The 25554-nt window shown below is 36.2% G+C and overlaps 4 protein-coding genes across 5 annotated transcripts; 1 reads left to right on the forward strand and 3 right to left on the reverse strand.

The window, feature by feature from the left end:
* Nucleotides 1-1090: 1090 nt before the first annotated feature.
* On the reverse strand, nt 1091-7609 carry LOC141429910 (uncharacterized). Its single transcript, XM_074090468.1, has 10 exons — nt 7475-7609; nt 7293-7368; nt 7004-7092; nt 6414-6525; nt 5846-5929; nt 5076-5143; nt 4042-4117; nt 3750-3838; nt 2841-2952; nt 1091-1179 (listed from the first exon to the last, which is right to left on the reverse strand). The coding sequence occupies exons 1-10, from the start codon at nt 7544-7546 to the stop codon at nt 1091-1093; spliced, it is 867 nt and encodes a 288-aa protein (XP_073946569.1). The 5' UTR covers nt 7547-7609.
* An 810-nt stretch (nt 7610-8419) lies between these two features.
* Nucleotides 8420-13785, reverse strand: LOC141429619 (general odorant-binding protein 72-like). Its single transcript, XM_074090022.1, has 5 exons — nt 13347-13785; nt 12829-12904; nt 12505-12593; nt 9305-9416; nt 8420-8627 (listed from the first exon to the last, which is right to left on the reverse strand). The coding sequence occupies exons 1-5, from the start codon at nt 13398-13400 to the stop codon at nt 8539-8541; spliced, it is 420 nt and encodes a 139-aa protein (XP_073946123.1). The 5' UTR covers nt 13401-13785; the 3' UTR covers nt 8420-8538.
* A 1305-nt stretch (nt 13786-15090) lies between these two features.
* On the reverse strand, nt 15091-18421 carry LOC141429616 (general odorant-binding protein 72-like). 2 transcript variants are annotated; one of them, XM_074090018.1, is made up of 5 exons: nt 18265-18421; nt 17529-17604; nt 16974-17062; nt 16270-16381; nt 15091-15684 (listed from the first exon to the last, which is right to left on the reverse strand). In XM_074090018.1, the coding sequence occupies exons 1-5, from the start codon at nt 18334-18336 to the stop codon at nt 15596-15598; spliced, it is 438 nt and encodes a 145-aa protein (XP_073946119.1). In that variant the 5' UTR covers nt 18337-18421; the 3' UTR covers nt 15091-15595. The 2 variants fall into 2 exon arrangements, with proteins under 2 accessions (XP_073946119.1, XP_073946120.1); XM_074090019.1 differs by lacking the exon at nt 18265-18421 and adding an exon at nt 18201-18264.
* A 1235-nt stretch (nt 18422-19656) lies between these two features.
* LOC141429618 (general odorant-binding protein 72-like) lies at nt 19657-25548 on the forward strand. The gene is made up of 5 exons (XM_074090021.1): nt 19657-19771; nt 20079-20154; nt 20830-20918; nt 21464-21575; nt 25433-25548. Exons 1-5 carry the CDS (start codon nt 19718-19720, stop codon nt 25519-25521), a joined length of 420 nt encoding a protein of 139 aa, XP_073946122.1. The 5' UTR covers nt 19657-19717; the 3' UTR covers nt 25522-25548.
* The last annotated feature ends 6 nt before the right edge of the window (nt 25549-25554 follow it).

Below are 25554 nucleotides of genomic sequence, written 5' to 3' on the forward strand. Positions count from 1 at the left end.
GATAGGCCTATGTCCAGCAGTGGACTAAGATAGGCCGATGATGATGATGAAGGTATAGCCGCTAAAGTTCCGCAGAACGGTCAAGCCATGCAATATTTTTTAGCACAGCGAAGCGTCAAGGCCCCCACTTCTGAACTTTGACGCGCTTCAACTTTGTAATTTTTTGTTTGATTGATAAAAGAAAAAATAATATTTCGAATAATCTAGCTGACGAAAAAACAGTTTTTTTTCTCAATGCTTAGGCTCCTGTCCATCCGTTCTTAAGTATGCGTGCCAGAACGCACTTAATTTGTATGCACTTAACGCCAAGACAAAAGATGCGCTCATAATTTTTTTAACTAAGAATCTTGTAGTTACGTAACAACACATTGATATCTCCTAGATCTAAGAAACAATGCACTGTGATCAGACTAGACTTAATCGTAGGTCACGTTTTTTCCTGTCTAGGTAATTACATGAAGAGAAGATGACATTGTATTTTTCTGTCATAGTAGGTTATTAGTTATTATGTACGGAAAAGCAAAACGTTATTACCTACTCAGATTTTCATTTACCATTACTGTCATGGCATAAAAATCTTCTGTCAGCAATTACCTATCGCAATTTGGAAGTTAAATTCTTAAGTTTACCTACCGGAAACTGCTCTAATATTTTTTTTACAACAGCATGCTTTTTTGCATTTCAAGTTAATATAAATAATCGTAGCTTATGTAAGTTGTGAAAACAATTATTTTACACATAAGAAAGCTCTACAGCAAATCAAAAGATGTCGAACGAAGTTCTGTTGCCCAGGTACTTCAATTATGATACGCCAAATGCCTTCCAAGGAGGTCACAGTGACATTAATTGTGAATGCACAGTGATTTTTGATGCAAATGATACGACTGTACGCAGGTAACTAAGTAAATTCAACAATAAAATTAAACAAAAAAAAATAGGTAAATGCCTAACGTTGTATTGCAAATATTATGCATTCTGCTCAGTCTTTCGACATCGCGTGTCTGAATCTTAACATTTTTTTTCTAATTCTTAGAAGATTTTAAGGAAAAAACTGACGACGTTCTAAAATAAATGTTTATTGTCTAACATTCTACGCAAACACGAAGTTCTTCGGATCGTCTTCATAAATACACTTTGCTGTCCAGTATGACGCTTCGCACAGGTCTTTGTATTTCTTGGCTGCAAATAAACATGAAGAAGGTTACAAAAAAGTCAGAAAAAATTGTGTCGAAAAATTAATCCGTAGTACGTAATATAATATAATATATTTGCGCCACTGATTGAGGGATTTTTTTTTATTCGACTGGATGGCAAACGAGCAAGTGGGTCTCCTGATGGTAAGAGATCACCACCGCCCATAGACACCTGCAACGCCAGGGAGATTGCAGATGCGTTGCCAACCTAGAGGCCTAAGATGGGATACCTCAAGTGCCAGTAATTTCACCGGCTGAGTGCAAGCACTGCTGCTTCACGGCAGGCTTAGCGAGCAAGATGGTGGTAGCAATTCGGGCGGACCTTGCACAAGGTCCTACCACCTGCAAAAATACAATTATTATATGAATAGAATTTTTAAAGTTTTTCTTATTGAATTGACACAGTGTTTAGGATAATTGACACATTTAAAGTCAAAGACCTACGTTGATGGGTGTGTAATCAATCAAATAATTTTCATAACACCAAACTGCATAATTTCGAAAGAACACAATTAGACGGTTGATATAATTATTAATTTCGATAAACAAATAGTACACCTACAATAGTCATATCCTTACCAGTATTATATTTAAATGCGAAAGTGAGTATATATGCTTTTTTGTAACGCTTCACGCTTAAAGAACTCACCAATTGTGATAAAAGATTGGAAATAGTTTCAGATCCCGAGAAGGACATTGGATTATATTTAGCCTACGGACGCGTGAGAAATTCGTGTCTGTATCACTGTCCAGTGGTGGTGTAGTGGTATAGCACGTGGCACGGAGTGCCGAGGACCTGGGTTCGATTCCCAGCGCTGGTCTTATTTTTCTGGTTGTTCTATGCATCTATATTTCAGTTTGTATTTTCAATTTACATTAGTTAAGCTTGTAATTTTACAGTTTATCCATCTTTATAAATTTCACGGTTTTTACTGCAATCAGTGAATGAATTTATAGGGCGCGTGAAGATGGTCTAGATGAGATGTTGTTGGATAAGTTTCAAACAGTGTTAAACCATACGTTCGGTTTTGGTTTCGGCAGAAAACCGCCGAAATTAGAACCAGAACCGAAACTAGGTTAAATGGTTGTGCGGCGGCAATCGGTGTAATGGAGTAGCTCCGTCACCCATGCACCTACATATTATATTGTCGCGTGACTTAATGGTTATTCCACATTGTTTGTCTTTTTATGATAGCTACTCAAGGAACAAACTAGGAACAAAAGCTTTAAATAAATGCAAGTTTAAAAATTATTCAATAGAATCGCTCTCGACTCGAATCAAGTTTCGTTTTCGGCCGAAAGTGAAACTAAATCGTTTTTTTTAATTATTATGAGAGGGAGACAAACTTGGTTTCGGTTTCAGATATTGGTTTCTGTCGGACACTAGTTTCAACCAAATACAAATATTGCTATTCAGATGGTTGTGCCTGGAAATTTCCACAGTCTTCATTCGGCATCGTCTCAGAAACTGCACGGAATAAAAATAGCGAAAATATGAATACAGGCAGCCTTTTTTGTCTTTATTGTGAATAATTAGGTTATATTAGAAATATTCGATTTTGAATCTTATTTCAGTAGACGTGACATACTATTTAGGTCATGCAATCCTAACTTAATAAAAGAACAGTGGTCATTTCCGATACTCACATACGTCTTTACAGTTCTCTATAGATTTCTTTACAGCATCTTTCATCTCCGCAGGGTACATCAAATCAACCTGTTTCATAGTCGCTTCATAGCTCAACTTGTTATTTTTTATCTGAAAACACGAAATTTTAACACAGAAGTAGGTTATACAGGATGTCTCCGACCACGGGGCTTTAAATTCAAGGTTTGATTCTACAAGTCATTCACGATGACGCGTGCCGTGGTTTTTATTACAATGTCATTAATGTCTAATTTTGACAAAATCACGCGTCTTCGTGGATGGCACTAGGTATACACGCATAACTAAGCTAGTTTTATTTTTTGTAGCATTTTCAAATAACTTGAATTTAGATAATTTATTGATCCTCAAAGTTTAATCGTTAAATCAGTGTAGGTATCGGACATGGCGGTGTTTTTTTTTAACATTTGCTTGATATCTCTTAGATAAACATTTATCATTGTGCTGTCAATTTAGTATTGTGTCGCATATATTGAAAAGTACATTTAATCTATATTATGAAAAAACTGAAATTAACAGTGATCCTATTTTTAAAAAGTTGCAGAATAAAAGTGCTTCAGTTATGCGAGTACCTAGATTGTATTTCTGTTGCGTTTTAGTTTTATGATCTACTTTTGATGCACCACTTTTGTAAACTAGTCCTTCCTTCTTTCTGTAAAAAAGGTTGCCTGGACTAGATCGCTCTTAAGCGATAAGGCCGCCTATTGCTTACCTTGTCATTTTTTCTCTGTGTATCTGTATTCTGTATCGCTTACTATTTCTGGTGTACAATAAAGATTATTTGTATTGAATTGTATTGTGTAGATTCGAACCTTGGATTTAAAACCCCGTGGTCATAGACTCTCTGTATTTTTAGATAGTATTTTATTTCATTTGACTATTGCACTTACAACTTGTGCCATTTGATAAACACATGCGATGTAACACATTACGTTCTTGTCTTCGATAAATTTCCCCTTGTCTATATCTCCGATCATATCTGTAAAACCATCAGGATTATTTAACTCTTGCGCTACTAAGAGTGTGTCAAATATCTACACCACTTAACTATACATATATCTATGAAATGGATGTCGAGATTACTTTTTGAAAGGGGAAAACGCTTCAGGAGATAGTTCGGAGACCAAATATTTCACAATTTAACACTTTGTAAATATTATTCATAATGATTCTTTACTTTACCTTCTGTGACATCTATTTTTGCCATACACTTCTTTTTAAACACTTGCGACGACTTTTTCAATTGTTGTCTTGTCAACTGAAATAAATGAATACTTGTTAGACATGTACATCTGTTTCTCAAGTTATCTGTTAATTACATATAATGTGTTTTATTTGTCACAAAAAGTGAAACATACAATATTGAAATAGCTATTAAATATTCCCTTAAAATATTAAAAAAGGCTCTTTAGTGTCAACCGAATCTAATTAGAAATTTTATAGTTCATCGTGATTATAGTACGCGAAATCTCTAATCCGGAAGTGCTGCTAGCAATTAATCAACTGTCATTAGAAAATTCCTAGAAATGGTTCATTCGAGCCGATTTACTCCATAATTATTTTATCCATTGCCGTTTATTTTCGATCGTTAGATAATATTTTCTTGATAACAACAGTTTACTACTTGTGAAAACGACACAAAGTCACCGCAAATTATACGTAATCTTGGAGATGAGTTAAGACCCGAACTAGTCAGTGCACTGTTCTGTATCTGTTACACCAAAGCTGGTAGATTCTAAACTTCATTTAATAGTAGTCTCCCGCGTATCGACTCTCTTCCATATCTGGATTATGTTCTGAGATACTTTCATCATCATTCCAGCCTTTATACGTCCCACTGCAGGGCAGAGGCCTCCTCTCAGAACAAGAGGGCTTGGGCCATAGTTCCCACGCGGGCCTAGTGCGGATTGGGAACTTCACACGCACCATTGAATTGCTTCGCAGGTTTGTGCAGGTTTCCTCACGATGTTTTCCTTCACCGCAAAGCTCGTGGTAATTTTCAAATGTAATTCCGCACATGAATTTCTAAAAACTCAGAGGTGCGAGCCGGGGTTTGAATCCACAACCCTCTGCTTGAGAGGCGATAGGTCAAACCACTAGGCAACAACGGCTTCATACTAGGCCACCACGGCTTCATCTGAGATACTTCATTGGATATAAATGATTGGATTTTTATTTACATGCTAGAAAATAAGTACATAAAAAAACAAACTTACGGCATGTATCCCATGGACTGAAACCACAACCACCATCAGGAAAAGCCAATCCTTTCGTCCCATGACCACTCACGTCTGCTATATTAACTTAACAAACTGCCGTAAATTTCCTCTTTACCATTTAAAGGAAACTAATTTTCCCTGATTAGAGTACGAAACCGTGTGTTTACTGAAGCTAGTGGTCATCAAGATGATAATTCCACATATTAAAGAAACTAATATGCAATTAGATTAGATTTCCCTGTGTTTATACAGCTTACTTTACTAATTAAGATATACCTACCTCTTTCATGTAGCTTGTTCTAATGTTGCTTATAGTCCCAGTGTAAAACTCTTTTAGCATATCCCAGCTTCAAATGGATCTAATCCAAGCAAATGTGAATGGAGAAAATACTATCTTAATTGGTATTTGCAAGATTTGAAAAGACAGTGTTGTTCAACTTGTTAAATGATACGACTTCAGGATGGGCAATGGTTTAATACAACATTAACGTTACAATATTTATATACCAAGACCTTTACTTTTTAATATTGTATGTATTTGATAATAATGAAACTGTCCACATGACATAATAGGGCTGTAGTACAGTCAAGGGCAAAGATATCGACACGGCCAAAGTTACAAAAATATGTATACACGACTTTATGCACTTAACATTAAGGCCGTGTATACATATTTTTGCAACTTTGGCCGTGTCCATATTTTTGCCCTTGACTGTACCTAATAGTTATGAATAATTCCTGTCACATTTTTACAAAAATAAATCAGGGAAACATGAAATTAGCTGGGTCCGTCTCGTATAGACACTTGGCGGTGTAAAAGCAAGCTTCGCAGATGTCTTTATATTTTTTGGCTGAAAAAAACAAGAGAGTATCATTTCATTTTATTATGTTTTTATCCCGTTTCATTGCAAATGGTGTTGATTGTATAAATTATACGTGGTGTTGGTTAAACAGTATCTCTAACTGTGCATTTGCCTTTTATTCTAACAATATCTTTCTTAACATCTCAAGTCCTTAACAAATTGTAAATAACGTCTTTCTCACAACACACACACACACACACACACACACACACACACGCAAACACACACACACACACACACACACACACACACACACACACACACACACACACACACACACACACACACACACACACACACACACACACACACACACACACAACACACACGCTCGCACCCACGCACGCATTGCACCCCATATTCGTTGATGCCCAACTTGTCCAAGGATCACGACGTTCCCAAAGATTGCCTTAATTCCAGTTATTGTCACAATCCAGATAGCTTCATGCACTGAGGTAATGTTGCCACTTACCGACACCTTTGCATTTCTCCATGGCTGCTTTCACAGGGTCCTTCATCTCGGCCGGAAACATCATGTCCACTTGTTTAATCATGGCCTCGTGCACAATTTTGTTGTTTTTCACCTAAAAAAACGTATAATTAAAATTAAAAGAAGTCAACACACGACTGCGGATCGGCAAGCGCAGCGCTGGACGTCCACCAATAGATGGACGGATGACCTGCTTGAAGCTGCGGATTCACGGTGGATACAAGCCGCTTCCAACTGAAGCAACTGGGGTCTGTAGGGGAGGCCTATGTCCAACAGTGGATGTCCTATGGCTGAAATGATGATGATGATGATAATTGATGAAATACACAATTTGGCACCTTATCCATCCTTAGGTAATCTGTAAAAGACATCAGAAGCTGACAGCTAAAGTTCGTTAGAAAAAAAATGCAATTGTAAATCGGGAATGATCTGACTATTTGTGGGCCTCGCAATAGGCAGTGCAAATTGTGCACCCTTGAATAAGGTTTTCTGAAAAGGTCGAAACTGCACCATTTTCCCGCCCGACTTATAGCCGTGTCTTTATTTATTTATGATCCGTTTAATTTACTTACCGCTCCTCCAACTGAATAAATGCAAGCAACATAGCACATAACATTCTTCTCTTCTAAAAAATTTCCTTGGTCTATCTTCCCTACCTGTTCTGTAGAAGATAATGTTATTTATTAATTGCTCTTATTTCAATTTGTCTTTTTTGAATTTTTAAAGTTTTAGTACCTAACTTTTATTCACATTTAATTGTATTTGATGATTCTATTTTAATGTAAATTTCACAAGGAAATAAATAAATCGAATCTAATTTTTAATGAGAACATAAATATAAAATTGCTCAAAAATATTTACCCTCAGTGACATCATGCTTTGGCATACAAGTTTTCTTCAGAAGTTTTCCTGAATTTTTCAGTTGCTGTCTATTCATCTACAAAAATGCATGGTTTAATGTTTTTGAATTAACACAAATCAATAAATAAACTTTATATGCAGGTACTTATGTAGGTAGGTACTTATGTTACCTATATTCTTACCGCTGCAGTATCCGACACGAAAAATAACAAAAACAGAATTAAAAAGTACACCCTGTTGAAGTACTCGTACATGTTTCTGAAATCAACGTTACGTACAATTTATCTTTGGATTGGTATATATTGAGGACAAAAGATCTCAAGATTGTAGCGTGTGGCGTTTTATATAAAACCATTTAAACGCTTAATTGCCAACAAAGGTGTTGTTAGTAACATACTGTATATTTAGTAATAGGTAATAACGGATTATTTAAATTAAATTAACACTTCCTTTTGAAAACAGAGACAGCCTTTTCTCACCTCGGTATTATGTCGATGCACGGAAGTCTCACAGCCAAGTGAAATAATAAATTCATCTTTAGGTATGTAACACAGTGCAGATGTGAATCGATAATAATGTCGCTTAAGGTTTTTTTATGCAAAACTGCTTTTGACAAAAATGAACGTTTTATATATTAGTATCCTGTTAATTATTTATATTTCAGACCGACTGCATTTGAACTGCAATGTAACTGCACCAGCCGACTGCGTTTACATTTCAATCGCAGCTAATGTGCAATTTTGCCGACCGCAATGAAACTGCAATCAAAAATAAACCCCCTTGCAAAAAAAACGGGCACCTATGGTTTTTGTATTTTATGTGCATGAAAGCTTACTTTCTAAGCTTTAATGCCTAAAAATCTAAAAAACCATAGGTGCCCTATTTTTTTGCAAAGGGGTTTACATGGGCAGTCGGCAGTTGTGTTGCAGTTAGAATGCAGAGTAGCTACTACGAAACTCGAAAATCGAAGTTCGTGTCGTTCCGTCCTTCTGACACTAATACTATTTAATACGAGAGTGAGAGGGACGTTACGATACGAACTTCGATTTTCGAACCCTCCGTAACGGTCCTAAGCCAGTCAAAGATATATGAAGTCTATTTTATTCATTTAATTAAACAAATGTATATATATTTTTGTACTTTGCATGTTTATTTAATCAAATAACTTGTATAATAAATTAAACTTGAAAATTTCATAAATTAATTATTCTTAACAAAAAACACAAGATCTCAATGATATTAATAATCACGGAAATATGAAATTAGGTGGGTCGTCTTCGTATAAACATTTGGTAGCGTAGAACACACGTTCGCATTCGTCGGTGTAGTTATCCTCTGTCAAAAAAAAGGTTGGCTTAAAATTTTGATCCACTTTTCATATTAAAACGCCATGTACTGTGTTCTACAAAACATAAATCACTCATCCAACAGAACATCGACACAATTGCTTTGTGACGATTACTTAAAAAAAATATTTAAATATATTAAACCGTAAATTTAAAATCTAAAACTTGTTTTCTTGTAAATATGTCATTATTCTCCTGGATGAGCGAAATGTAAAAAATTGGTCAAGTTCAAAAATATTGGTTTTTGAAATGGTGCCAGTTTCCAAAATCTATTGAAGGAAATTGCCTACATTTGATATTTCTAAGATCACAAGTTGATGAGATACTTGTCTGTTTTCTGTTTAGAAAGGGAAACACGTCGACAGTTTTAAACTTTCACTAGGACCTCTAATTTAATTATTTTTAGGTATTATTTATTATTATTATTATTTATGCGGAAAGCTCAAGACCGGTCTGAGTGGAGAGCCTTGGGGGAGGCCTATGTCCAGCAGTGGACGTCTTTCGGCTGACATGATGATTTTTTTTATTTATTTTTTATTATAAAAGGAAGAACCCCAATGCTATGTTAGAATAGATAATTCCTTAGTCTTTGCTTGTCTCGATAAAAAAAAACTTTAAGTTAATCTGACATTGATATGATTTTTTTGATATTCATTTTTTACTTACGAATATCGACGCATTTGGCTACAGATTTTTTAACGGCATCCTTCATTTCCTGGGGGTACATTATATCGATTTGTTTCGATACCATCTCTTTATTCAGCTTGTTATTCTTGACCTGTCAACGTAAAAAACAAGGTTATAAAACATTAATTATTTTTGTAGAAAAATAGATTTTTTTATTGGTATCAATTTGTTTACTGACTGTGTTTCTACTATCATTTTCATCTTACAGAGCTACATTCGCATTTACAATATTAGTAAAGATTGGAGTGTTATTCGCCCACATCCCACACAACGTAAAAAACTAAAACAAAAGAACACTAATCTCACAATTAATTACTGGCACGAAACGGTAGCCTATAATTAACAGTGTTGGTTAGGGTAGGTCTTGATTACATTTAAATCTTTAGAGTCATCCTATAGGAATAAAAAAAACCTTGTGTAAAAAGCTTTTTTTGCCATAAGTACAAATAAGTATTAACTAATAAAACGTTAGAAAAACCGTTTGGTTTAGTTTGACGTATTTCCACAGTATGGTTTTTCTTTATGTTTTTATCAGGTGACATTGAACATTGAACGTTGGTCTACAGTTGGACTTAATACTTTAGAAGTTTATCTTTTGATTATGATGGACTTTGGCACTCTTAAACCGACGGATTTTGTGTAAGTAGGTACTATAGCGCCGGCAGCCTACGTAAGTTTTTTTTTTCATATACTTACATTTAAAATGATGAGCAGTTTCTATGCTCCTAAAACCCTGTTTACTCATGGAACAGAAAGATGGTCGTCATTTTTCAGTAAGTATAGACCGGTACCCCTAGTGTAAGTTTTCGGTTACAAAATACGTCTCGATCGCGTTCGCGTAAAATCTCAATTTGTATGAAAACACGAACATCGCAAACGTTCCGCTAGAGGTGCTGTTCGTGTTTCCATACAAAATGAGATTTTAACGCGAACGCGATCGAGACGTATTTTGTAACCGAAAACTTACACTAAGGGCACGGGTAGTATACTTACTGGAAATTCTGAGAATTGCAAACTGCTATTTTTGATTTTTAACAAAGTATTTTGTTAGGACTATGCTTGTACAGTCAGCATCAAAAGTAGCGGGTAATTTTTCTACTCTGTCGCATTGACACATTGACAATCTTGCTTAGTACGTGGCTGTAAAACGATAAAGTACGAAAGTGTACAGCTACTTTTGATGCTAACTGTACCAAGTCTTTATTTCAGTTTTCCTAGTATGTGTTCCAGTTTGCAGCTTCTAAAGACCTGAACTAACCTCATAAAATGAATATCTGTATCTTTTTAAATTGTACTTTTTTCATATATGTTTTTCTCTTAAAACACACCATTTACGTATTTAAAATAGATTAAATTTGTTAAAACTAGAAACCCGAACAAGTTCTATAGATAAATACGAGTGTGTATTTGTATTGTACTAAATTTCCTTTTATTCCCTACCTCATTGAAATTTTGAAAAATTTCTTCTTACACTGCTGCACTGAAAGTATCTGCAATCGCGTATTTAACTATATTTCACAAATTTTGATCGTTTTACACACTGAGGGGCTTTGTCAACTTAAAGGAGGCTTGATTTCTGATATATGCGATAGATGGCTTTGCAATTGCATAAGCAAGCGATTACCATTTTCGACCGGTTGGTTGGATTACCAGTGGTCAAATTGGCATGACGCCTCTGGCACGTTTAGCCATGGAGATACGGGTTCAAAGCCTGCTCGGCAAACCGGAAATCTTTTTCATTTTTATATTTTTATATTTGACCAAGCGAATTGCCAATAAAAACATATAGTACCTACTGTGTAAACATCGCTTTACATACGAACCTGTTTTTTAAAAAAAAATACACAAGATAATCAATTCGGAGCACATACAAAAAGCGATCAGATTGAACTTCAAACTTATTAGACGAAATTAATTAAGACTTTTTGTAATCGTCATGACGCACGGTATGCATGCTTGGAGATACGTTTTAAATAACTATAGACATTCGTTAGTGTATACCGGGTGGGCCCTGTAACAGGAGCAAAAAATTAAAACACAGGTTCTGCTACTCAAATGGAAATACTTTAGTTCTGCAACTTTCAAAAATTAAGTAATTTTAACATTATGTTTATTTAATTATAGCCTAGATAACATCGCCTGTCACGTAACAAAATGCCGGATTTCGCAATACATTACTTGAAAATTAAAACTATAATAAAAATCATAATACAAGTTATTTTCAAAAGTTGTAGAACTAAATTAGCTCAAGTTCAAGAGTGGAAGCTGTGGGCAAATGTTTTGGTTCTGTTACGGGCCACACCTTGTATAATAAAACATCAGTAAGTTATTTAATAATACTCAGTAACAATTGATAGGGACTGGAGAACCGATTTTGATCAGAATTGATATGGTAGAAAAAAGGCCAGGACGGCCAGTAGGTACTTGAGAAACACCGAGCAAGTACGAGTTAAAGTCGCGTATAGAGGGTTCCGCATCCGAACCTTCCTACGAGTAGACATTACGGAAATTTGCCGTGTTTTCTTTAATACTAGACTTCTTATAGATTTTTCTGTAATCTATAGGTTCAAAATTTTAGATTCACTTATAGTTTTGTATAGAAGAGGAGAATGGTTAATTTTTAGCTTTTTTATTTTTAATGTCAAATAGCTGGCAAACGAGCATGCGGGTCACCTAATGGTAAGTGATCACCGCCGCCCATCGCCAAGCAACCTAGAGCATTATTAGGACTACTACGTGTTTCCGGCCTAGAAGTTAAAGGTTTCATTTATTTATGTTATGCGTCCGTCTTTGGATCACCGGCTTAGTAGTTTCAGAGCAACTTGGCAGTGACAGACAGACACACATTTTTTCTTTTTGAGGTACGGTACTAAATACCAAGTTAGAGCTTTAGTCCAAGGTCACAATAAATACGAGTTACGGTTGTAGTATTTACAGCAGCTTTCAAATCACTACATCGAGATATTTTATCATACTTATGCAATTTTCCGGGATAAAAGCTATCCTACTCGTATATGCCCTCCCCAGGGTTTGAAACTATCTTCATACCAAATTTCATCTAGATCGGTTCAGTTTCAGCGGTTTGAGCGTGAAGAGATAACAGAAAGACAGACCAACAGTCAGATAAAGTTACTTAGGTACATATTTATATGATTCATTATTCTTTTTAATCAACTCACCACTTGTATAGATTTATAGATGCACGCCACATAACACATTACATTACGTTCCTCGGGGAACACGCCTTGTTCAATTCTAGAAACTTTATCTGTAACATAAATATTATTTTTAGTGCTAGATCTCAGAAAAAATTGAGCTGGGAGACACGCAAAGAAGCGTCATTACCGCTGTCAAGGGACTGTGTGGACATCATTTATAAGGATGGAAATGACCGTGCCAATCTTTACCTAGTTTACCAAGCTGTTGAAATTATTGTAGAGTAATTGAGATAATTACAATACTTATTACTTGAGGTAAGTATGAAAAACAATTTAAAACCTTACCTTCTGCCACTCCTACCTTCGGTATACATTGCTTTTTCATGACCGTCAATGTCTTCTTCAGTTGCGCTCGCGTCATCTAAGATAAAAACTTTTTAAAACTTGTGGATTTACAAATAATGTTTGTCATCCAACTTATTTTTTTATTACTAGAATTTGTTCAACTTATAAGATTCATTGATCTATGAAATATTGCTTTACAAGAGCTGGCATGAATCAATTGAACGAGTGAATGTACATATGCATCACAAAATGATTTCATAAGTGACAATCGTTTTACAAGAAGTACTTATTACGTACCTGTTAACAAAATATTAGGCCTTTGTATAAGGACGGCACTCACACAGTGACAATTCATTCGTTCGTGACAGCTCTTTTGAATTGACCGGTAACTAACCACAAACAACAAAGCAACATGGCAAGTTAAATAAAAGCTTGTATAAAAACTTGATATCTCGGCGATAATCATCGTTAAGTTATATGATTGCAAAAACTACGTTTATTGAGGCTGATTCACTTACCCCATAAGCCGAATGACACACGATCAGCACTATGCCTAATGTTAAAAAATTCATCTTGAGCGTTGCCGTAGACAAAAAGATAAAAACTCACTTGTATGTATTACAAACTTAAAATTAAAACTAAATCGTAAAGTTACTTCAGTCCGTCATTTTATACCCGAAAATGTAATGGCGTGTTATCGCATTTAGTTCAACCGATAATTTAATCACAAATTGCAGGTTAGGTAAACGCAGCTTACAAGTATACTATGATATTAAACGTTTGCCCTGCTAGAAGTAATAAGTACTGTTTATATATTCGACATCGTTGGCTGGGGACTCATGGTTATGAAAACATTCAATATTTTTACAGTCAGCGTCTACGTACGCTGTAAACATCCGTGTATTCCGATGATATTTTTTAATAATAACGTAAAACAGTTGATGGCGGGACTAAGATCCGACCGAGACTGCTTTTTTAATCTAGGCCGAGACCGAGACCGAGACCGAGAAAAAAATATATTCTCGCCGAGACCGAGACCGAGACCGAGACATAAAAAATAAGTGCTTTTTTCTATATTATCATTTTATTATCTAAAAAAAACCGGCCAAGAGCGTGTCGGACACGCCCTAAATAGGGTTCCGTAGCCAAAAAAATAGGGTTTCGAAAAAATTAAGTAATATTTTTCTAAGAATTCACTTGTGTACAGAATCTTCCAAGTTTAGGTATATTTTATACCTGAGGCTGCTATTTACTCTTAAACTACTAATAATTCTCAAGCAATCTTAGCCGTTATAATGTTCCCTGTAAATTTGATATCGTTACTATACCTAGTGCCATCCACGAAGACGCGTGATTTTGACAAAATTAGACATTGTAATAAGAACCACGGCACGCGTCATCGTGAATGACTTCTACCTTTAGGTACCATGCTTATTTTATTTTTAAAAATCCACTCAACAGTTTAGATTTTAAGTTGAATATTTCGCAGAAACAGATCACTGAATCGAAAAATCGTCCTGGCGACCCCCTCAATGGTTTTAAAAAACGATACCCATAACTATAGTGTTAGTCGAGAAAAAAAATCACCCCCACTTACGTCTATGGGACTTCTATGGGATGGGGTACCCTAAAAAAATATTTTTTTATTTAACCACTGTCAGCGTGACTGATATGTATATTCATGCCAAATTACAGCTCTCTAGTACTAACGGTCTCTGAGCTTAGCCGCGGACAAACAGACGGACAGACATGGCGAAATTATAAGGATTCCTAGTTGACTACGGAACCCAAAAAATACGCGTTATGAATGAAAAAAAAATGTTTTATTATGGATTAATTAAACGTTCCACCGGGTCCTACAAACAAACTTAATTATCATCACGTAAATCAAACTACAGTATTACCTACCAATAATAATCGTTATCGAAAAGAAAAGAACGAGGTGTCGCTTGTTACTCTAGTAAGCAAGTAGGTACCATACGCGCGAGCCCGGGCGGGGCGACCAATCAAAATCCCAAAGAAAGCTCATGCCACCGCGGACATCGCGGTAAACCGCGCGCCAATATTTAAATTCAGTGCCGTCGCGGAGTCTCGGTCGCGGCCGAGAATCTCGGCTGTTTTGGGCCGAGACCGAGACCGAGATCTCGGCCCGATTTTTGGCCGAGATTTGTCGAAACCGAGACCGAGACCGAGATCTCGGTCGGACCTTAGCGGGAACTAAAAGTTCATTTTAATATGGATATGGTATAAACAAAAACAGTAAACAATGAAATTACGTTTAAAATTTACTCAAGTACAGCTATCTAAAAACGCCATGACTATTTCAACACCACTTTTTCAAAACAGACACGGAAGAAAAAATAAATAAGGTAAGCAAAAGGAGCAATAGGCTTTATCGCTTCATAGTGATGTCTTCCCGGCAACCTTTTACAAAGAAATAAGTAAAGAATATTAGTCAGCAGAGGGTTCAATTTACAGCAAATGAGAGCAATCACAAAAATACATAAAACTAATCATTAATACAACACTCTATCAACAGATGTATAGATAGATACACAGCAGCATATAAATAAACTATGACAATTATGCAAAAGATGACAATTAGTGACAATAGTGACAGTACCTATGCATTCAAAAGAGACTACCGCTTGTAAATTGTAACTTGTAGCCATCTTGTAGCTTCGGGAGATGAGCCATTTGTACGTATTTTTAAATAATTGTGTAAATTTTACCCACATATTATATTTTCATTAAAACTTCTAAAACATTAAGGAAAAACGAAATTCTCAGGGTCAAATTCGTACATGCACTTGGCAGTCCAGTAGGACGCCTCACAAATGTCTTTATATTTCTTAGCTGTAACAAAAGAAACAAATAATTTTAAATTGATGGTGTTCAATTTTTTCTCTTATTTTAACTACCGTACCTATCTCTAACACCTGACATGACATGTGAAACACATCATTATTCATTGATGGTAGATTTGGCAGGTCGTAGGACCTTGTGCAAGGTCCGCCCGTATTGCTACCACCATCTTGCTCGCTAATCCTGCCGTGAAATTACTGGCACTTGAGGTATCCCATCTTAGGCCTCTTGGTTGGTAACGCATCTGCAATACCCCGTGTGGTGTCTATGGGCGGTGGTGATCTCTTACCATCAGGAGACCCACTTGCTCGTTTTCCATACAGTCGAATAAAAAAAATTCATTTCATTTCAATTTCATTTGTACCTGTTAGGTAGATTTTCGATTTGATAAAGTAAGTTTTTGGCCGATTACACTTGCATTGTCTGATGACAATGCAAGTGTAATTGGACATGTAGTCTATCCAGACTACATGTCCAAACCTACCAAATTTAATAGAAGTAGTTGAAATATGACTAGCATAATTTGATCCGAACATTTAAATAAAAGCTTATAAAAAAACTTGTATGGAAACTTACAAATATCCTTGCATTTTTCAGCTGAAGCTTTCACAGCGTCTCTCATATCTGGAGGAAACATCATGTCTACTTGTTTGATCACTGCATCGTAGCTCAGCTTGTTGTTTTTCACCTAAATAATAGCTTTCACTAAGAATCCGAACTTACATAATAGTAATATTATGAGCGACAAAAAATCTGGCCCTCAAATGTATGCAGTAATAATTTAGTATGTAGAGTGAAGCCGTGGTGGCCTAGTGGTTTGACCTATCGCCTCTTAAGCAGAGGGTCGTGGGTTCAAACCCCGGCTCGCACCTCTGAGTTTTTCGAAATTCATGAGCGGAATTACATTTGCAATTAACCACGAGCTTTGCGGTGAAGGAAAACATCGTGAGGAAACCTGCACAAACCTGCGAAGCCCGCCCAAGCCCTCTTGTTCCTAGAGGAGACCTGTGCCCAGCAGTGGGACGTATATAGCCTGGGATGATGATGATGATGTAGAATGGGCCAAATTTTGTGGCACTGAGTTGTAAGTTCAAAATACAGTCGACTGGTAAAATTACTTAATAGGACGAAGCACTCAAAAATATCTAACGTAGCTCTTTTCGTGTCGCCGTTTAAGACGCATCAAATACTGAGTATACTCGTATTCAGTGATTTATCCTATCGAATATTGCTGCCACTTAGTCGTAGTTACTGTATTTATTAAAATATTTCCTACTCACCACTTGTGTCATGGTGTAAACACAAGCTATATAACACATGACGTTTCTTTCCTCTATGAATTTCCCTTGCTCTATTTGGCCAATTTGCTCTGAAATGAAAAAAAAATTACATAAAAACAGGTAAAAGTTACTAGCGCACCGAAAGCGTAAACAAGGCGTCAATTCTAGGCCCTGGCCCTATACTACGAAGTGCAAAATTCGAATTTCGTATCTTGCCGTTCCGCTGACGCTAATGTCATTTAATACGAGAGTGAGAGGGACGGTACGATATGAACACTTCGATTTTCGTAGTAGCCCCTCTGCGGTGGCATATCTCGTGATGTTGAAGAAAAGGACAACCGTAAGCCTTTCATAATGTGAACAAATAAAACATGCAACTTCCACTGCATTTAAATCACGTTTTTCGGTTGTCTTGTGAGTATAATAAATAACGTACATAATATCTTTACTATTATTTAGTTTTAAAGCCATTGATTATCTATAATTACTTAATTGATAGCTAAATTGATGTGGTTTTGCAATGTTACTGCTAATAAACTCAGAGTAATAAGATACCTTCAGTCACATCATTTTTCGGCATGCACGATTTTTTCATCAATTTTCCAGAATTTTTCAATTGCTGCCGGGTCATCTGTCAAAGTCAAAAGTCAAAGTTAAAATATCTTTATTCAATTTAGGCTATAACAAGCATCTGCTGTAGGTGAGAAAAATTACAAGAAATTTCTAAAAACAATAACCGATAGATGAATAGTTGAAATTAGAATTTCGTTTATGTTTCGCCATTTTTGCAGAGGAACCGCTTTTTGGGTACCTATTTTATACGTTATCTGTCTTATATCTTTATTTTATTCATATTGATAGACTTTCCCGGATAAAGAACAACTTAAAGTCACTAAAGCTCGCTTGGGTAGGTTTGACAAACTTTTTCAATCATTGTAAAAATTATTGATGTGATGAAAATTGTTTTAGCAAATCTATTTTTTAAACCTCTAACAGTATGTACCCATATAAAAATGACGTATAACAATAACAAAATGGGTTTAGTCGAGAAAAAAAAAACAGGTTGTATCTAACCTAAAATGATTAACAGTCAGTACAGCTAAGCCACGGATGGATGGATGGTTCTTTGTAAGACTACAGAACCCTAATAAAAAGTACTAATAGAAACATGCAGACGCTTTCGTACGTGACAAATTATAAGTCATTGGCAATCAACTGGCAACTTACTAACAAAAGATTCCAGCCCACTAAAAAACTAAATAGTTACTAATTTATATTCAAGTCTGCTTACCGCATGAGCAACATTTGAGAACAAAAAACTAAAGATAAAACCGATGAAAAAACAAAACTCAAACGCTCGCATATTTAATACGATTACGAACAACTTGAAAAAAAATGCTAAGTTGTTGCTATTTATATTCAAACGTTTGTTTGTCCACCACGTTTTATGACAGATTGATAATAGAGGAGAGTATTTGAAGAAAAGACTGCACATTATTACAACTCATTGACTATACTTAAGATTTCTCGAGAACGCCTTGATCATAGGGTTACGCTACAATTTATTTTTCACACCGCCACATTGGTAGTACAATCGAACAAGCTGATTCATGTACCAGGGTTGAACCTTTTGATTAGTTTTGATAGTCAACTTCACTTAAATTTCCTTGACAAAAATATGAAATGCCAACATGACATTATTAGCACAAAGGAGGTAGGTACACGAGTCAGTTTGGTCGACTGTACCTTTCCTTGCTAATTAGAAAAAAGCAAATCCTCAGAAGTAAGAGAAAAAAGACAATATAAATATTTCGGAGGTAGCATACTTAAAAATAACTACAGTAAAACAATGCCACAGTAAACATGGTAACGATCCGAACGGACCTTATAAATATGAGGTACTACCTCAAAAAAGTTAAAGTAAAAAGTTGTTTACATTTCCTACAAGATTATTTTTTAACTTTTAGTATAAATTCATTTCAGCTCGTTGTCTATAGGTTGGCGAATGAGGAAGAATCAGATGACAGGTTACACTTGGTAATTAGTAATCACTTAGGCTTTGGTCTCATTAATAGTGTGAAAAGGGTGACCAAGCGTTTGTAAAGTTTTTTTGTTAAAAAAATCTTTTATACAGCTTTTTTGCTGAAGATACTTTTTGTTAACTGTATTTGCATTGCTATCTAAACTAAATATTCGTATCAAATTTCAAGTCAATCCTATCACTAGAAGTTGATATAATATGACTTAATAGATTCGAGGGCAACATATGTACACACATACATACGTAAGTTGCAATTTAAATAAAAGTTTGTAAAATTGTAAAATAAATGATTATTCCTTTGCTAGATAAGCGACGTGACGCGCTTGTTCCTACCACATTACGTGTCCGTCCTATAAAAAACAAACGGAAAAAAACACAACGGAATATTTAAAATGACAGCTTACGATTTGCATTAAACATGAAAACAAGCATTCGTTTTTTAGTTTTTTTTTCCAAATTGAGGCAAACTGCTTGCTGGACTAAGTAAGTCATTGAACACAAAAGATGTAAAAAGTAGGTCCTAATTGTATTTGTAAATTAAATCTGCATTAAGCGCAATTTATGGTCACTTCATAACAAAGTGCTAAATATCCTACATGTCGCTTAACAATTATCTAATGTGATATAAAGCATTCCGTGAGGACCGCGGTGCCCATAAATTCGCCATGAGAATCTTGAGCGGAGTCCTCAGTGAAATCAAATTATGGTGTTATTTGTAATTTTAAAGTTTTTGTTGATTACGGCGTTTTGTGAAGCGGTGAGTGTTTTAAAAGTTAATTATCAGTATCAGTTAAATATTAAGTTCGAATGTAAATTATTAGGTATAGCACTTAGTGGTTTTTAAAGGCTCAAAATAAGAAGGACGATTCAATATCTCTACATAGAGTATATTTTCTTTTTCTAATTCAATGAAAATTTAACGATAATATCAAATAAAAATTACCAGCCTCTGTTTAGTGCACTAAATATTTATTTATATCCTGGGACTTAATTTGCAAGGACAAAAAATCAAATCACGATCCGAGACTGGATTTGTTTGTTCATTTTAATTTAATTCGCGACAGATGACTATGAAGCAGATAAGGAATACCGGGAAAATGATCAGAAAAAGTTGCCAGCCAAAAAACAACGTTGAGGACGGTAAGCAGTTCGGCATCGGGAAATAATTTGTTGCTAAGCGAGTTTGATTATCATATTTTATTTAAATCTGATGTCATATTTATGTACGTACAGTCACCAGCACTATTATGTGATACAACAAAGCGTGCATAAATATCTGATACTACTTTATTTCTAGGGCCGGTAGGACGTGTCAGATAAAGGGCGTTTAGGGCGTGCCGGTGCCGGGGAAGCAAAAATGTATGAAAATGTATGGCTCGCTTTCTCACTTACCGGCGCCGGCGCCGACGCCGTCGCCGGGGTAGCAATCTTCGCACTCGGTGCCGGCCCGGCAAAACTGCATGTTGTATATGAATTGTAGCCGTGTGCGTGTGTCGTGCTGAAGACCGTGTCAGTACTGTACCACTCACCGGGCGTAAAACGGTATCGACACCGGCGCAGTGGAAAAACGAAGCCCCGGCGCCGTTGCCGGTGCACGGCCATGCCGGTGCCGGGCCGGCGAATGGAAAAACAGCCATTTTTACACGCTCTGCTGTGGCAGATATTAATGCAGGTTACTGTACCTACAATAAAATTAGTAGAGTAGTAGTGTACCTAGTCATTTCTGTGTCAAACAAGTGATGATTATCTCCTGGTAGAATAAAAGTCCCGATTAAAAAAAAAAATTTTTTTCTTATGTTTTATTTATATATTTAGAAAAAATAGACCCCATCAAAGATGGCGTCTTCATCGAAGAAAAAGAAGTCATGTGCTATATGGCCTGCGTCATGAAGATGGCAAATACCGTAAGTTAATGAGCTGATTATTGTTGAGATAACTAACTATCGAACTCGTTAAAATCATACCTCAATCAAAATCGTTTAAATTACTCCCTGCCTAAAACTACACCTATAATGGCACTTCTTTTACTTCTTCCGAAAATACCTAAACCATGTTATAAACATGTTGTCTGTATAATTAATAATGTTATCAGCGACTTCATCTGCATTTAAATTAAGTGTCTCTTAAATTGAGAACAGTGCATCTTCCTGGAGTACTAAGTAGCGTAATCTTACACTTAAATATTCAAACAGCTTAGAAGCATTGCATTACTATTTAAATTTTTACTTAGGCTTTTATTTAACTTGCAATATTTCTATGTAATGTAATATGCAGGCTTATATACTTATACTTAGACGAATTTCATCCACTCCTAGTGATCAGATTGACTTTTATAGTATTTAGGTAAATATGACAATGAAAGAACAGTTTAAACAAAAACCTTTTAAGTTTACTAAGTACATTTCGTATAAATATTTTTTTACTGAATTGAGAAACCTCTGCATGATAGGTAAAGAATGGGAAGTTAAACTTCGAAGCTGCCTTAAAGCAAGCAGACTTGTTGCTACCTGAAGAAATCAAGGAACCGGCTAAGGCAGCTCTGACAGCTTGTAGGAAAGTTCGTAAGTATGGAACACCTGGATACCAAACCTCTTATTAAAATACGCACCTGAGACCTTCCTACGCTTACACAAATAATGATAGTGGTCAATTACATTGCGCGCCCTGTATTAGGACCTTTATAACAAAGTCTGGCTTTGCCAGCCATATTCGGGCACATAATAAACAAGCCTAAAGATTCGCCTTTGTTGGACACGGCGTGGGGGGGGGGGCCATCAATCAATCAAGTAAACGCACGGTACGCAAACGTACGGTCAAGAACTTTAATCAATAGCCCACCACGGAACAGTTCACAGTAAACGTCATTAGTGACATCGCATTAATTAATAATGAAAATCGTAATGACCTTTCCTTTGAAAACGTGAGCTGAGTGAATCAACTTTTTGTTGCCTTGGTAACGTCTCCTGCGTTACCTATTAAATGTATGATTTTATGGAGTACAAATCCACTAAAAGTTAAGAGTTGTGACAGTTTTAAGGCAATTCCTTTATAGTTCATCTCGTAAGTGTGCTAATGTATATGTCGGCGGCCTATCGTAAAATCCGCCAGATCACAAAATTCCTAGGAATATCGTGAAATGACGCCATTTCATGATATGCCTAAACATTAGCCAGGCATATCACGATGTGCCTGGGAAACAATCAGCGTGGCGTCGTATAAGCTCTAGGTTACAGCAATTTAGGCACGACGAGCGAAGCAAGGAATGGTTAGTAAATATTGAAGTTATGATTATTAATTTATGATGTGGGTACATTTCATGATCTGCCTAAACGTCACAATGATAAAAATGAGTGTTTTAGAGATGTACCATTTATCGAGTGAACTAGCAGTGTCAGTATATTAATTCGCGTGGAATGTAAAGTCTGGTTACAGCTCAGACTGGTGGGTCATGGTATGGTTACCTTAGCATCAAAATCTTGCAAGTTCTGTTTAAAAATTGAAAATATCTTAGTGTTCCCTGTTATCGAATAATGAACCGCGGCTATTGCCGATAATGTTGTGTCACTTCACTACTCAGTTCCGTTTCACACATTGCGTCATTTAACAAAATAAATATTTTTCTATCGTATTCGATGGAGTCTCTTTAATGGACACTGTTATTGCTATATATTTTTTAAAAGTACAGTTTTACATTTTTAAGATTATTTTGCTTCAAAATATAAATTGCTTTTAAAAAATATTTTGCGAACGTAGTATGCGTAATTCGGATAATTTTCAAGTGTCACAGAACTCATCGTAGGTGAAAAATACAATAGGCAAATCGTTAAACGGTGAGTTTTCGTGGCGGATGTCCCTTAGCCAATTCATGAAATGGTGCCATTTCACGATAGGCGTAGGAATTTCGTGATCTGGCGAATTTAACGATCGGCCGCCGACATATACATTGCAAACATTTTTCTAACAAAGTGTCACTGATGTCCCCTGAGTTACCGGACAGAAGAACAACACTAAAAAGTTGATTGACCCAGCTAACTTTGGGGGCGGCAGGCGTAAGCTTGCCTTCGGAATCCAAAAGCTTAATAGTTACTTGACCTGAAATGCGGCGGTGTGGGTGCGGTGAGTGGTAGGACCTTGTGCAAGGTCCGCCCGGATTGCTACCACCATCTTGCTTGCTAATCCTGCCGTGAAGCAGCAGTGCTTGCACTATTGTGTTTCGGCGTGGAGAGTAAGACAGCCGGAGAAATTACTGGCACTTGAGGTATCCCATCTTAGGCCTCTAGGTTGGCAACGCATCTGCAATACCCCTGGTGTTGCAGATGTTTATGGGCGGTGGTGATCTCTTACCATCAGGAGACCACTTGCTCGTTTGCCATTTTTTTTTTTATGGTATAGGGGGCAAACGTGCAGGCGGATCGCCTGATGGTAAGCGATTACCGTCGCCTATGGACACCTGCAACGCCAGAAGAGTCACAAGTGCGTTGCCGGCCTTTAAGGTAGGAGTACGCTCTTTTCTTGAAAACTTGAAGGTCATATCGGTCCGGGAATACCGCAGGCGATAGTTCATTCCAGAGTTTTGCTGTGCGAGGCAGGAAATTTGCCATCCAGTCAAATAAAAAAAATGCATATATTGCCTATTTCAGAATCATATTAAGTACATTTATGTCATTGGGTGACTATACATCTCCAAATTTTTTTTCCTTTTTTTTAAATTTATGTATGACGATGGAAGCATTCTAACTTCCACTGAACGTAGATATAGTTTTTTAGTTTTTTAACTAAGGGAACCCATATATCCCTGTATTATAATTTTTTCTCATGTATTTTTTTCTTTAATTTTATACTGTATTTTATTTGTAATTATTCATTTTCAAAAAATGACTTTCTGCCAAGTACGTATGTATGTATGTATGTATGTAAACTCTTTATTGTACAAAAGAAAAGAAACAAAACACAATTGACAAACTTTGAGATACTTGTACAAAGGCGGACTTATCCCTTTAAGGGATCTCTACCAGTCAACCTTAACAAGTCAAGTTATTGCAATGATGGGATTTCCGAAAGCTCTGGTAGTTTAAAAAACCGGCCAAGAGCGTGTCGGGCACGCCCGAAATAGGGTTCCGTTATCATTACGAAAAAATTAAGTAATATTTCTCTAAGGATTTCGTATTTTGTACGGAATATTCCAGGTTTACGTATATTTTATGCCTTAGGCTGCTATTTACTCTTAGGCTGCTAATTCACAAGAAAACTTAACCGTTATAGTTTTCCTTGTAAGTTTGATATACTTACTACCATCCTGAATTATTTAAAAAAATTCCACCCACCGGTTTAAAGATTTTAGAGGGGGCGGAGGCTCGATTTTAATGAAAATTTGCACTTTAATGTTGAATATTTTGCAAACAAAGCACTGAATCGGAAAATCGTTTTAGCAACCCCCTAATGGTTTTAAATGACCTATCCAACGATACCCCGCACTACAAGGTTGGACGAGAAAAAAAAATCACCCCCACTTTACATCTATAGGAGGTACTTACTCTAAAAAAAATGTTTTTGAATTTTTTATTGTACCGTTTTGTCGGCATAGTTTACATATATATATTCGTGCAAAATTACAGCTTTCTAGCACTGATAGTCTCTGAGAAAAGCCGCGGACGGACAGACAGACAGACAGACATGGCAAAACTATAAGGGTTCCGTTTTTGCCATTTTGGCTACGGAACCCTAAAAATGACGTGTAAAGGAGCCCATTGCGGCCTACTTACTGAATAAATGATTTGAATTTGAAAGGTTCCATAGTGGCTCATGAATTAAATCCCTTGACCGTACAGTCGACAACATAACCTAATCAAGTTAGAAAAGTCGTAAAACTCTTGACATTTTCATTTCAAAGTTCAATGCCTCAAAAATGGTTGATCCGATTCTAATGAAACATAGTTAAGACCCACCGCAAATAAACCCGCTTTCACGTAAAGCAACCGCGTCGAATTCGGTCCATCCCTTTGAAAGCTACGATGCCACAGACATTAGCATCAAAGGAACTTATAACACCCCTCTTTTTGCAACGGGGACTTAAAAAAATCGCACGACACTTGTAATCTTTTCAAAGTTGGCTTCGTGATAATACAATACAAAACATATATTCTTTATTGCACACCACAAATCAGTACAAAAAACAATAATATGATATAATAATAACAAATATATACCTACACATTAAATCATTAGCATTACCTATTACTTATCGTCTACGACCTATACACATCGCTCTTTTGGGCACAGACCTCCACTCAAACAGAAAGGGCTTCGTCGCAAGTCCGTGCAGATTAGGAGCTTCGCACACACTATTGCATTACTTCGCAGGTGTATGCAGGTTTCCTAATGCCATATTATCTCAATAATGTACATAATTTTGTTTCAGCGGACCAGTACAAGGATATCTGCGAGGCCTCGTTCCACGTAACGAAATGCATCTACAATCAAAATCCTGAAATTTTCTTCTTTCCCTAATTATAAATGGTCCTTCTAAAATATGAACCCACA

The sequence above is a fragment of the Choristoneura fumiferana genome, chromosome 7, assembly GCF_025370935.1.
Source record: "Choristoneura fumiferana chromosome 7, NRCan_CFum_1, whole genome shotgun sequence".
Taxonomy (NCBI): Eukaryota; Metazoa; Arthropoda; class Insecta; order Lepidoptera; family Tortricidae; genus Choristoneura; species Choristoneura fumiferana.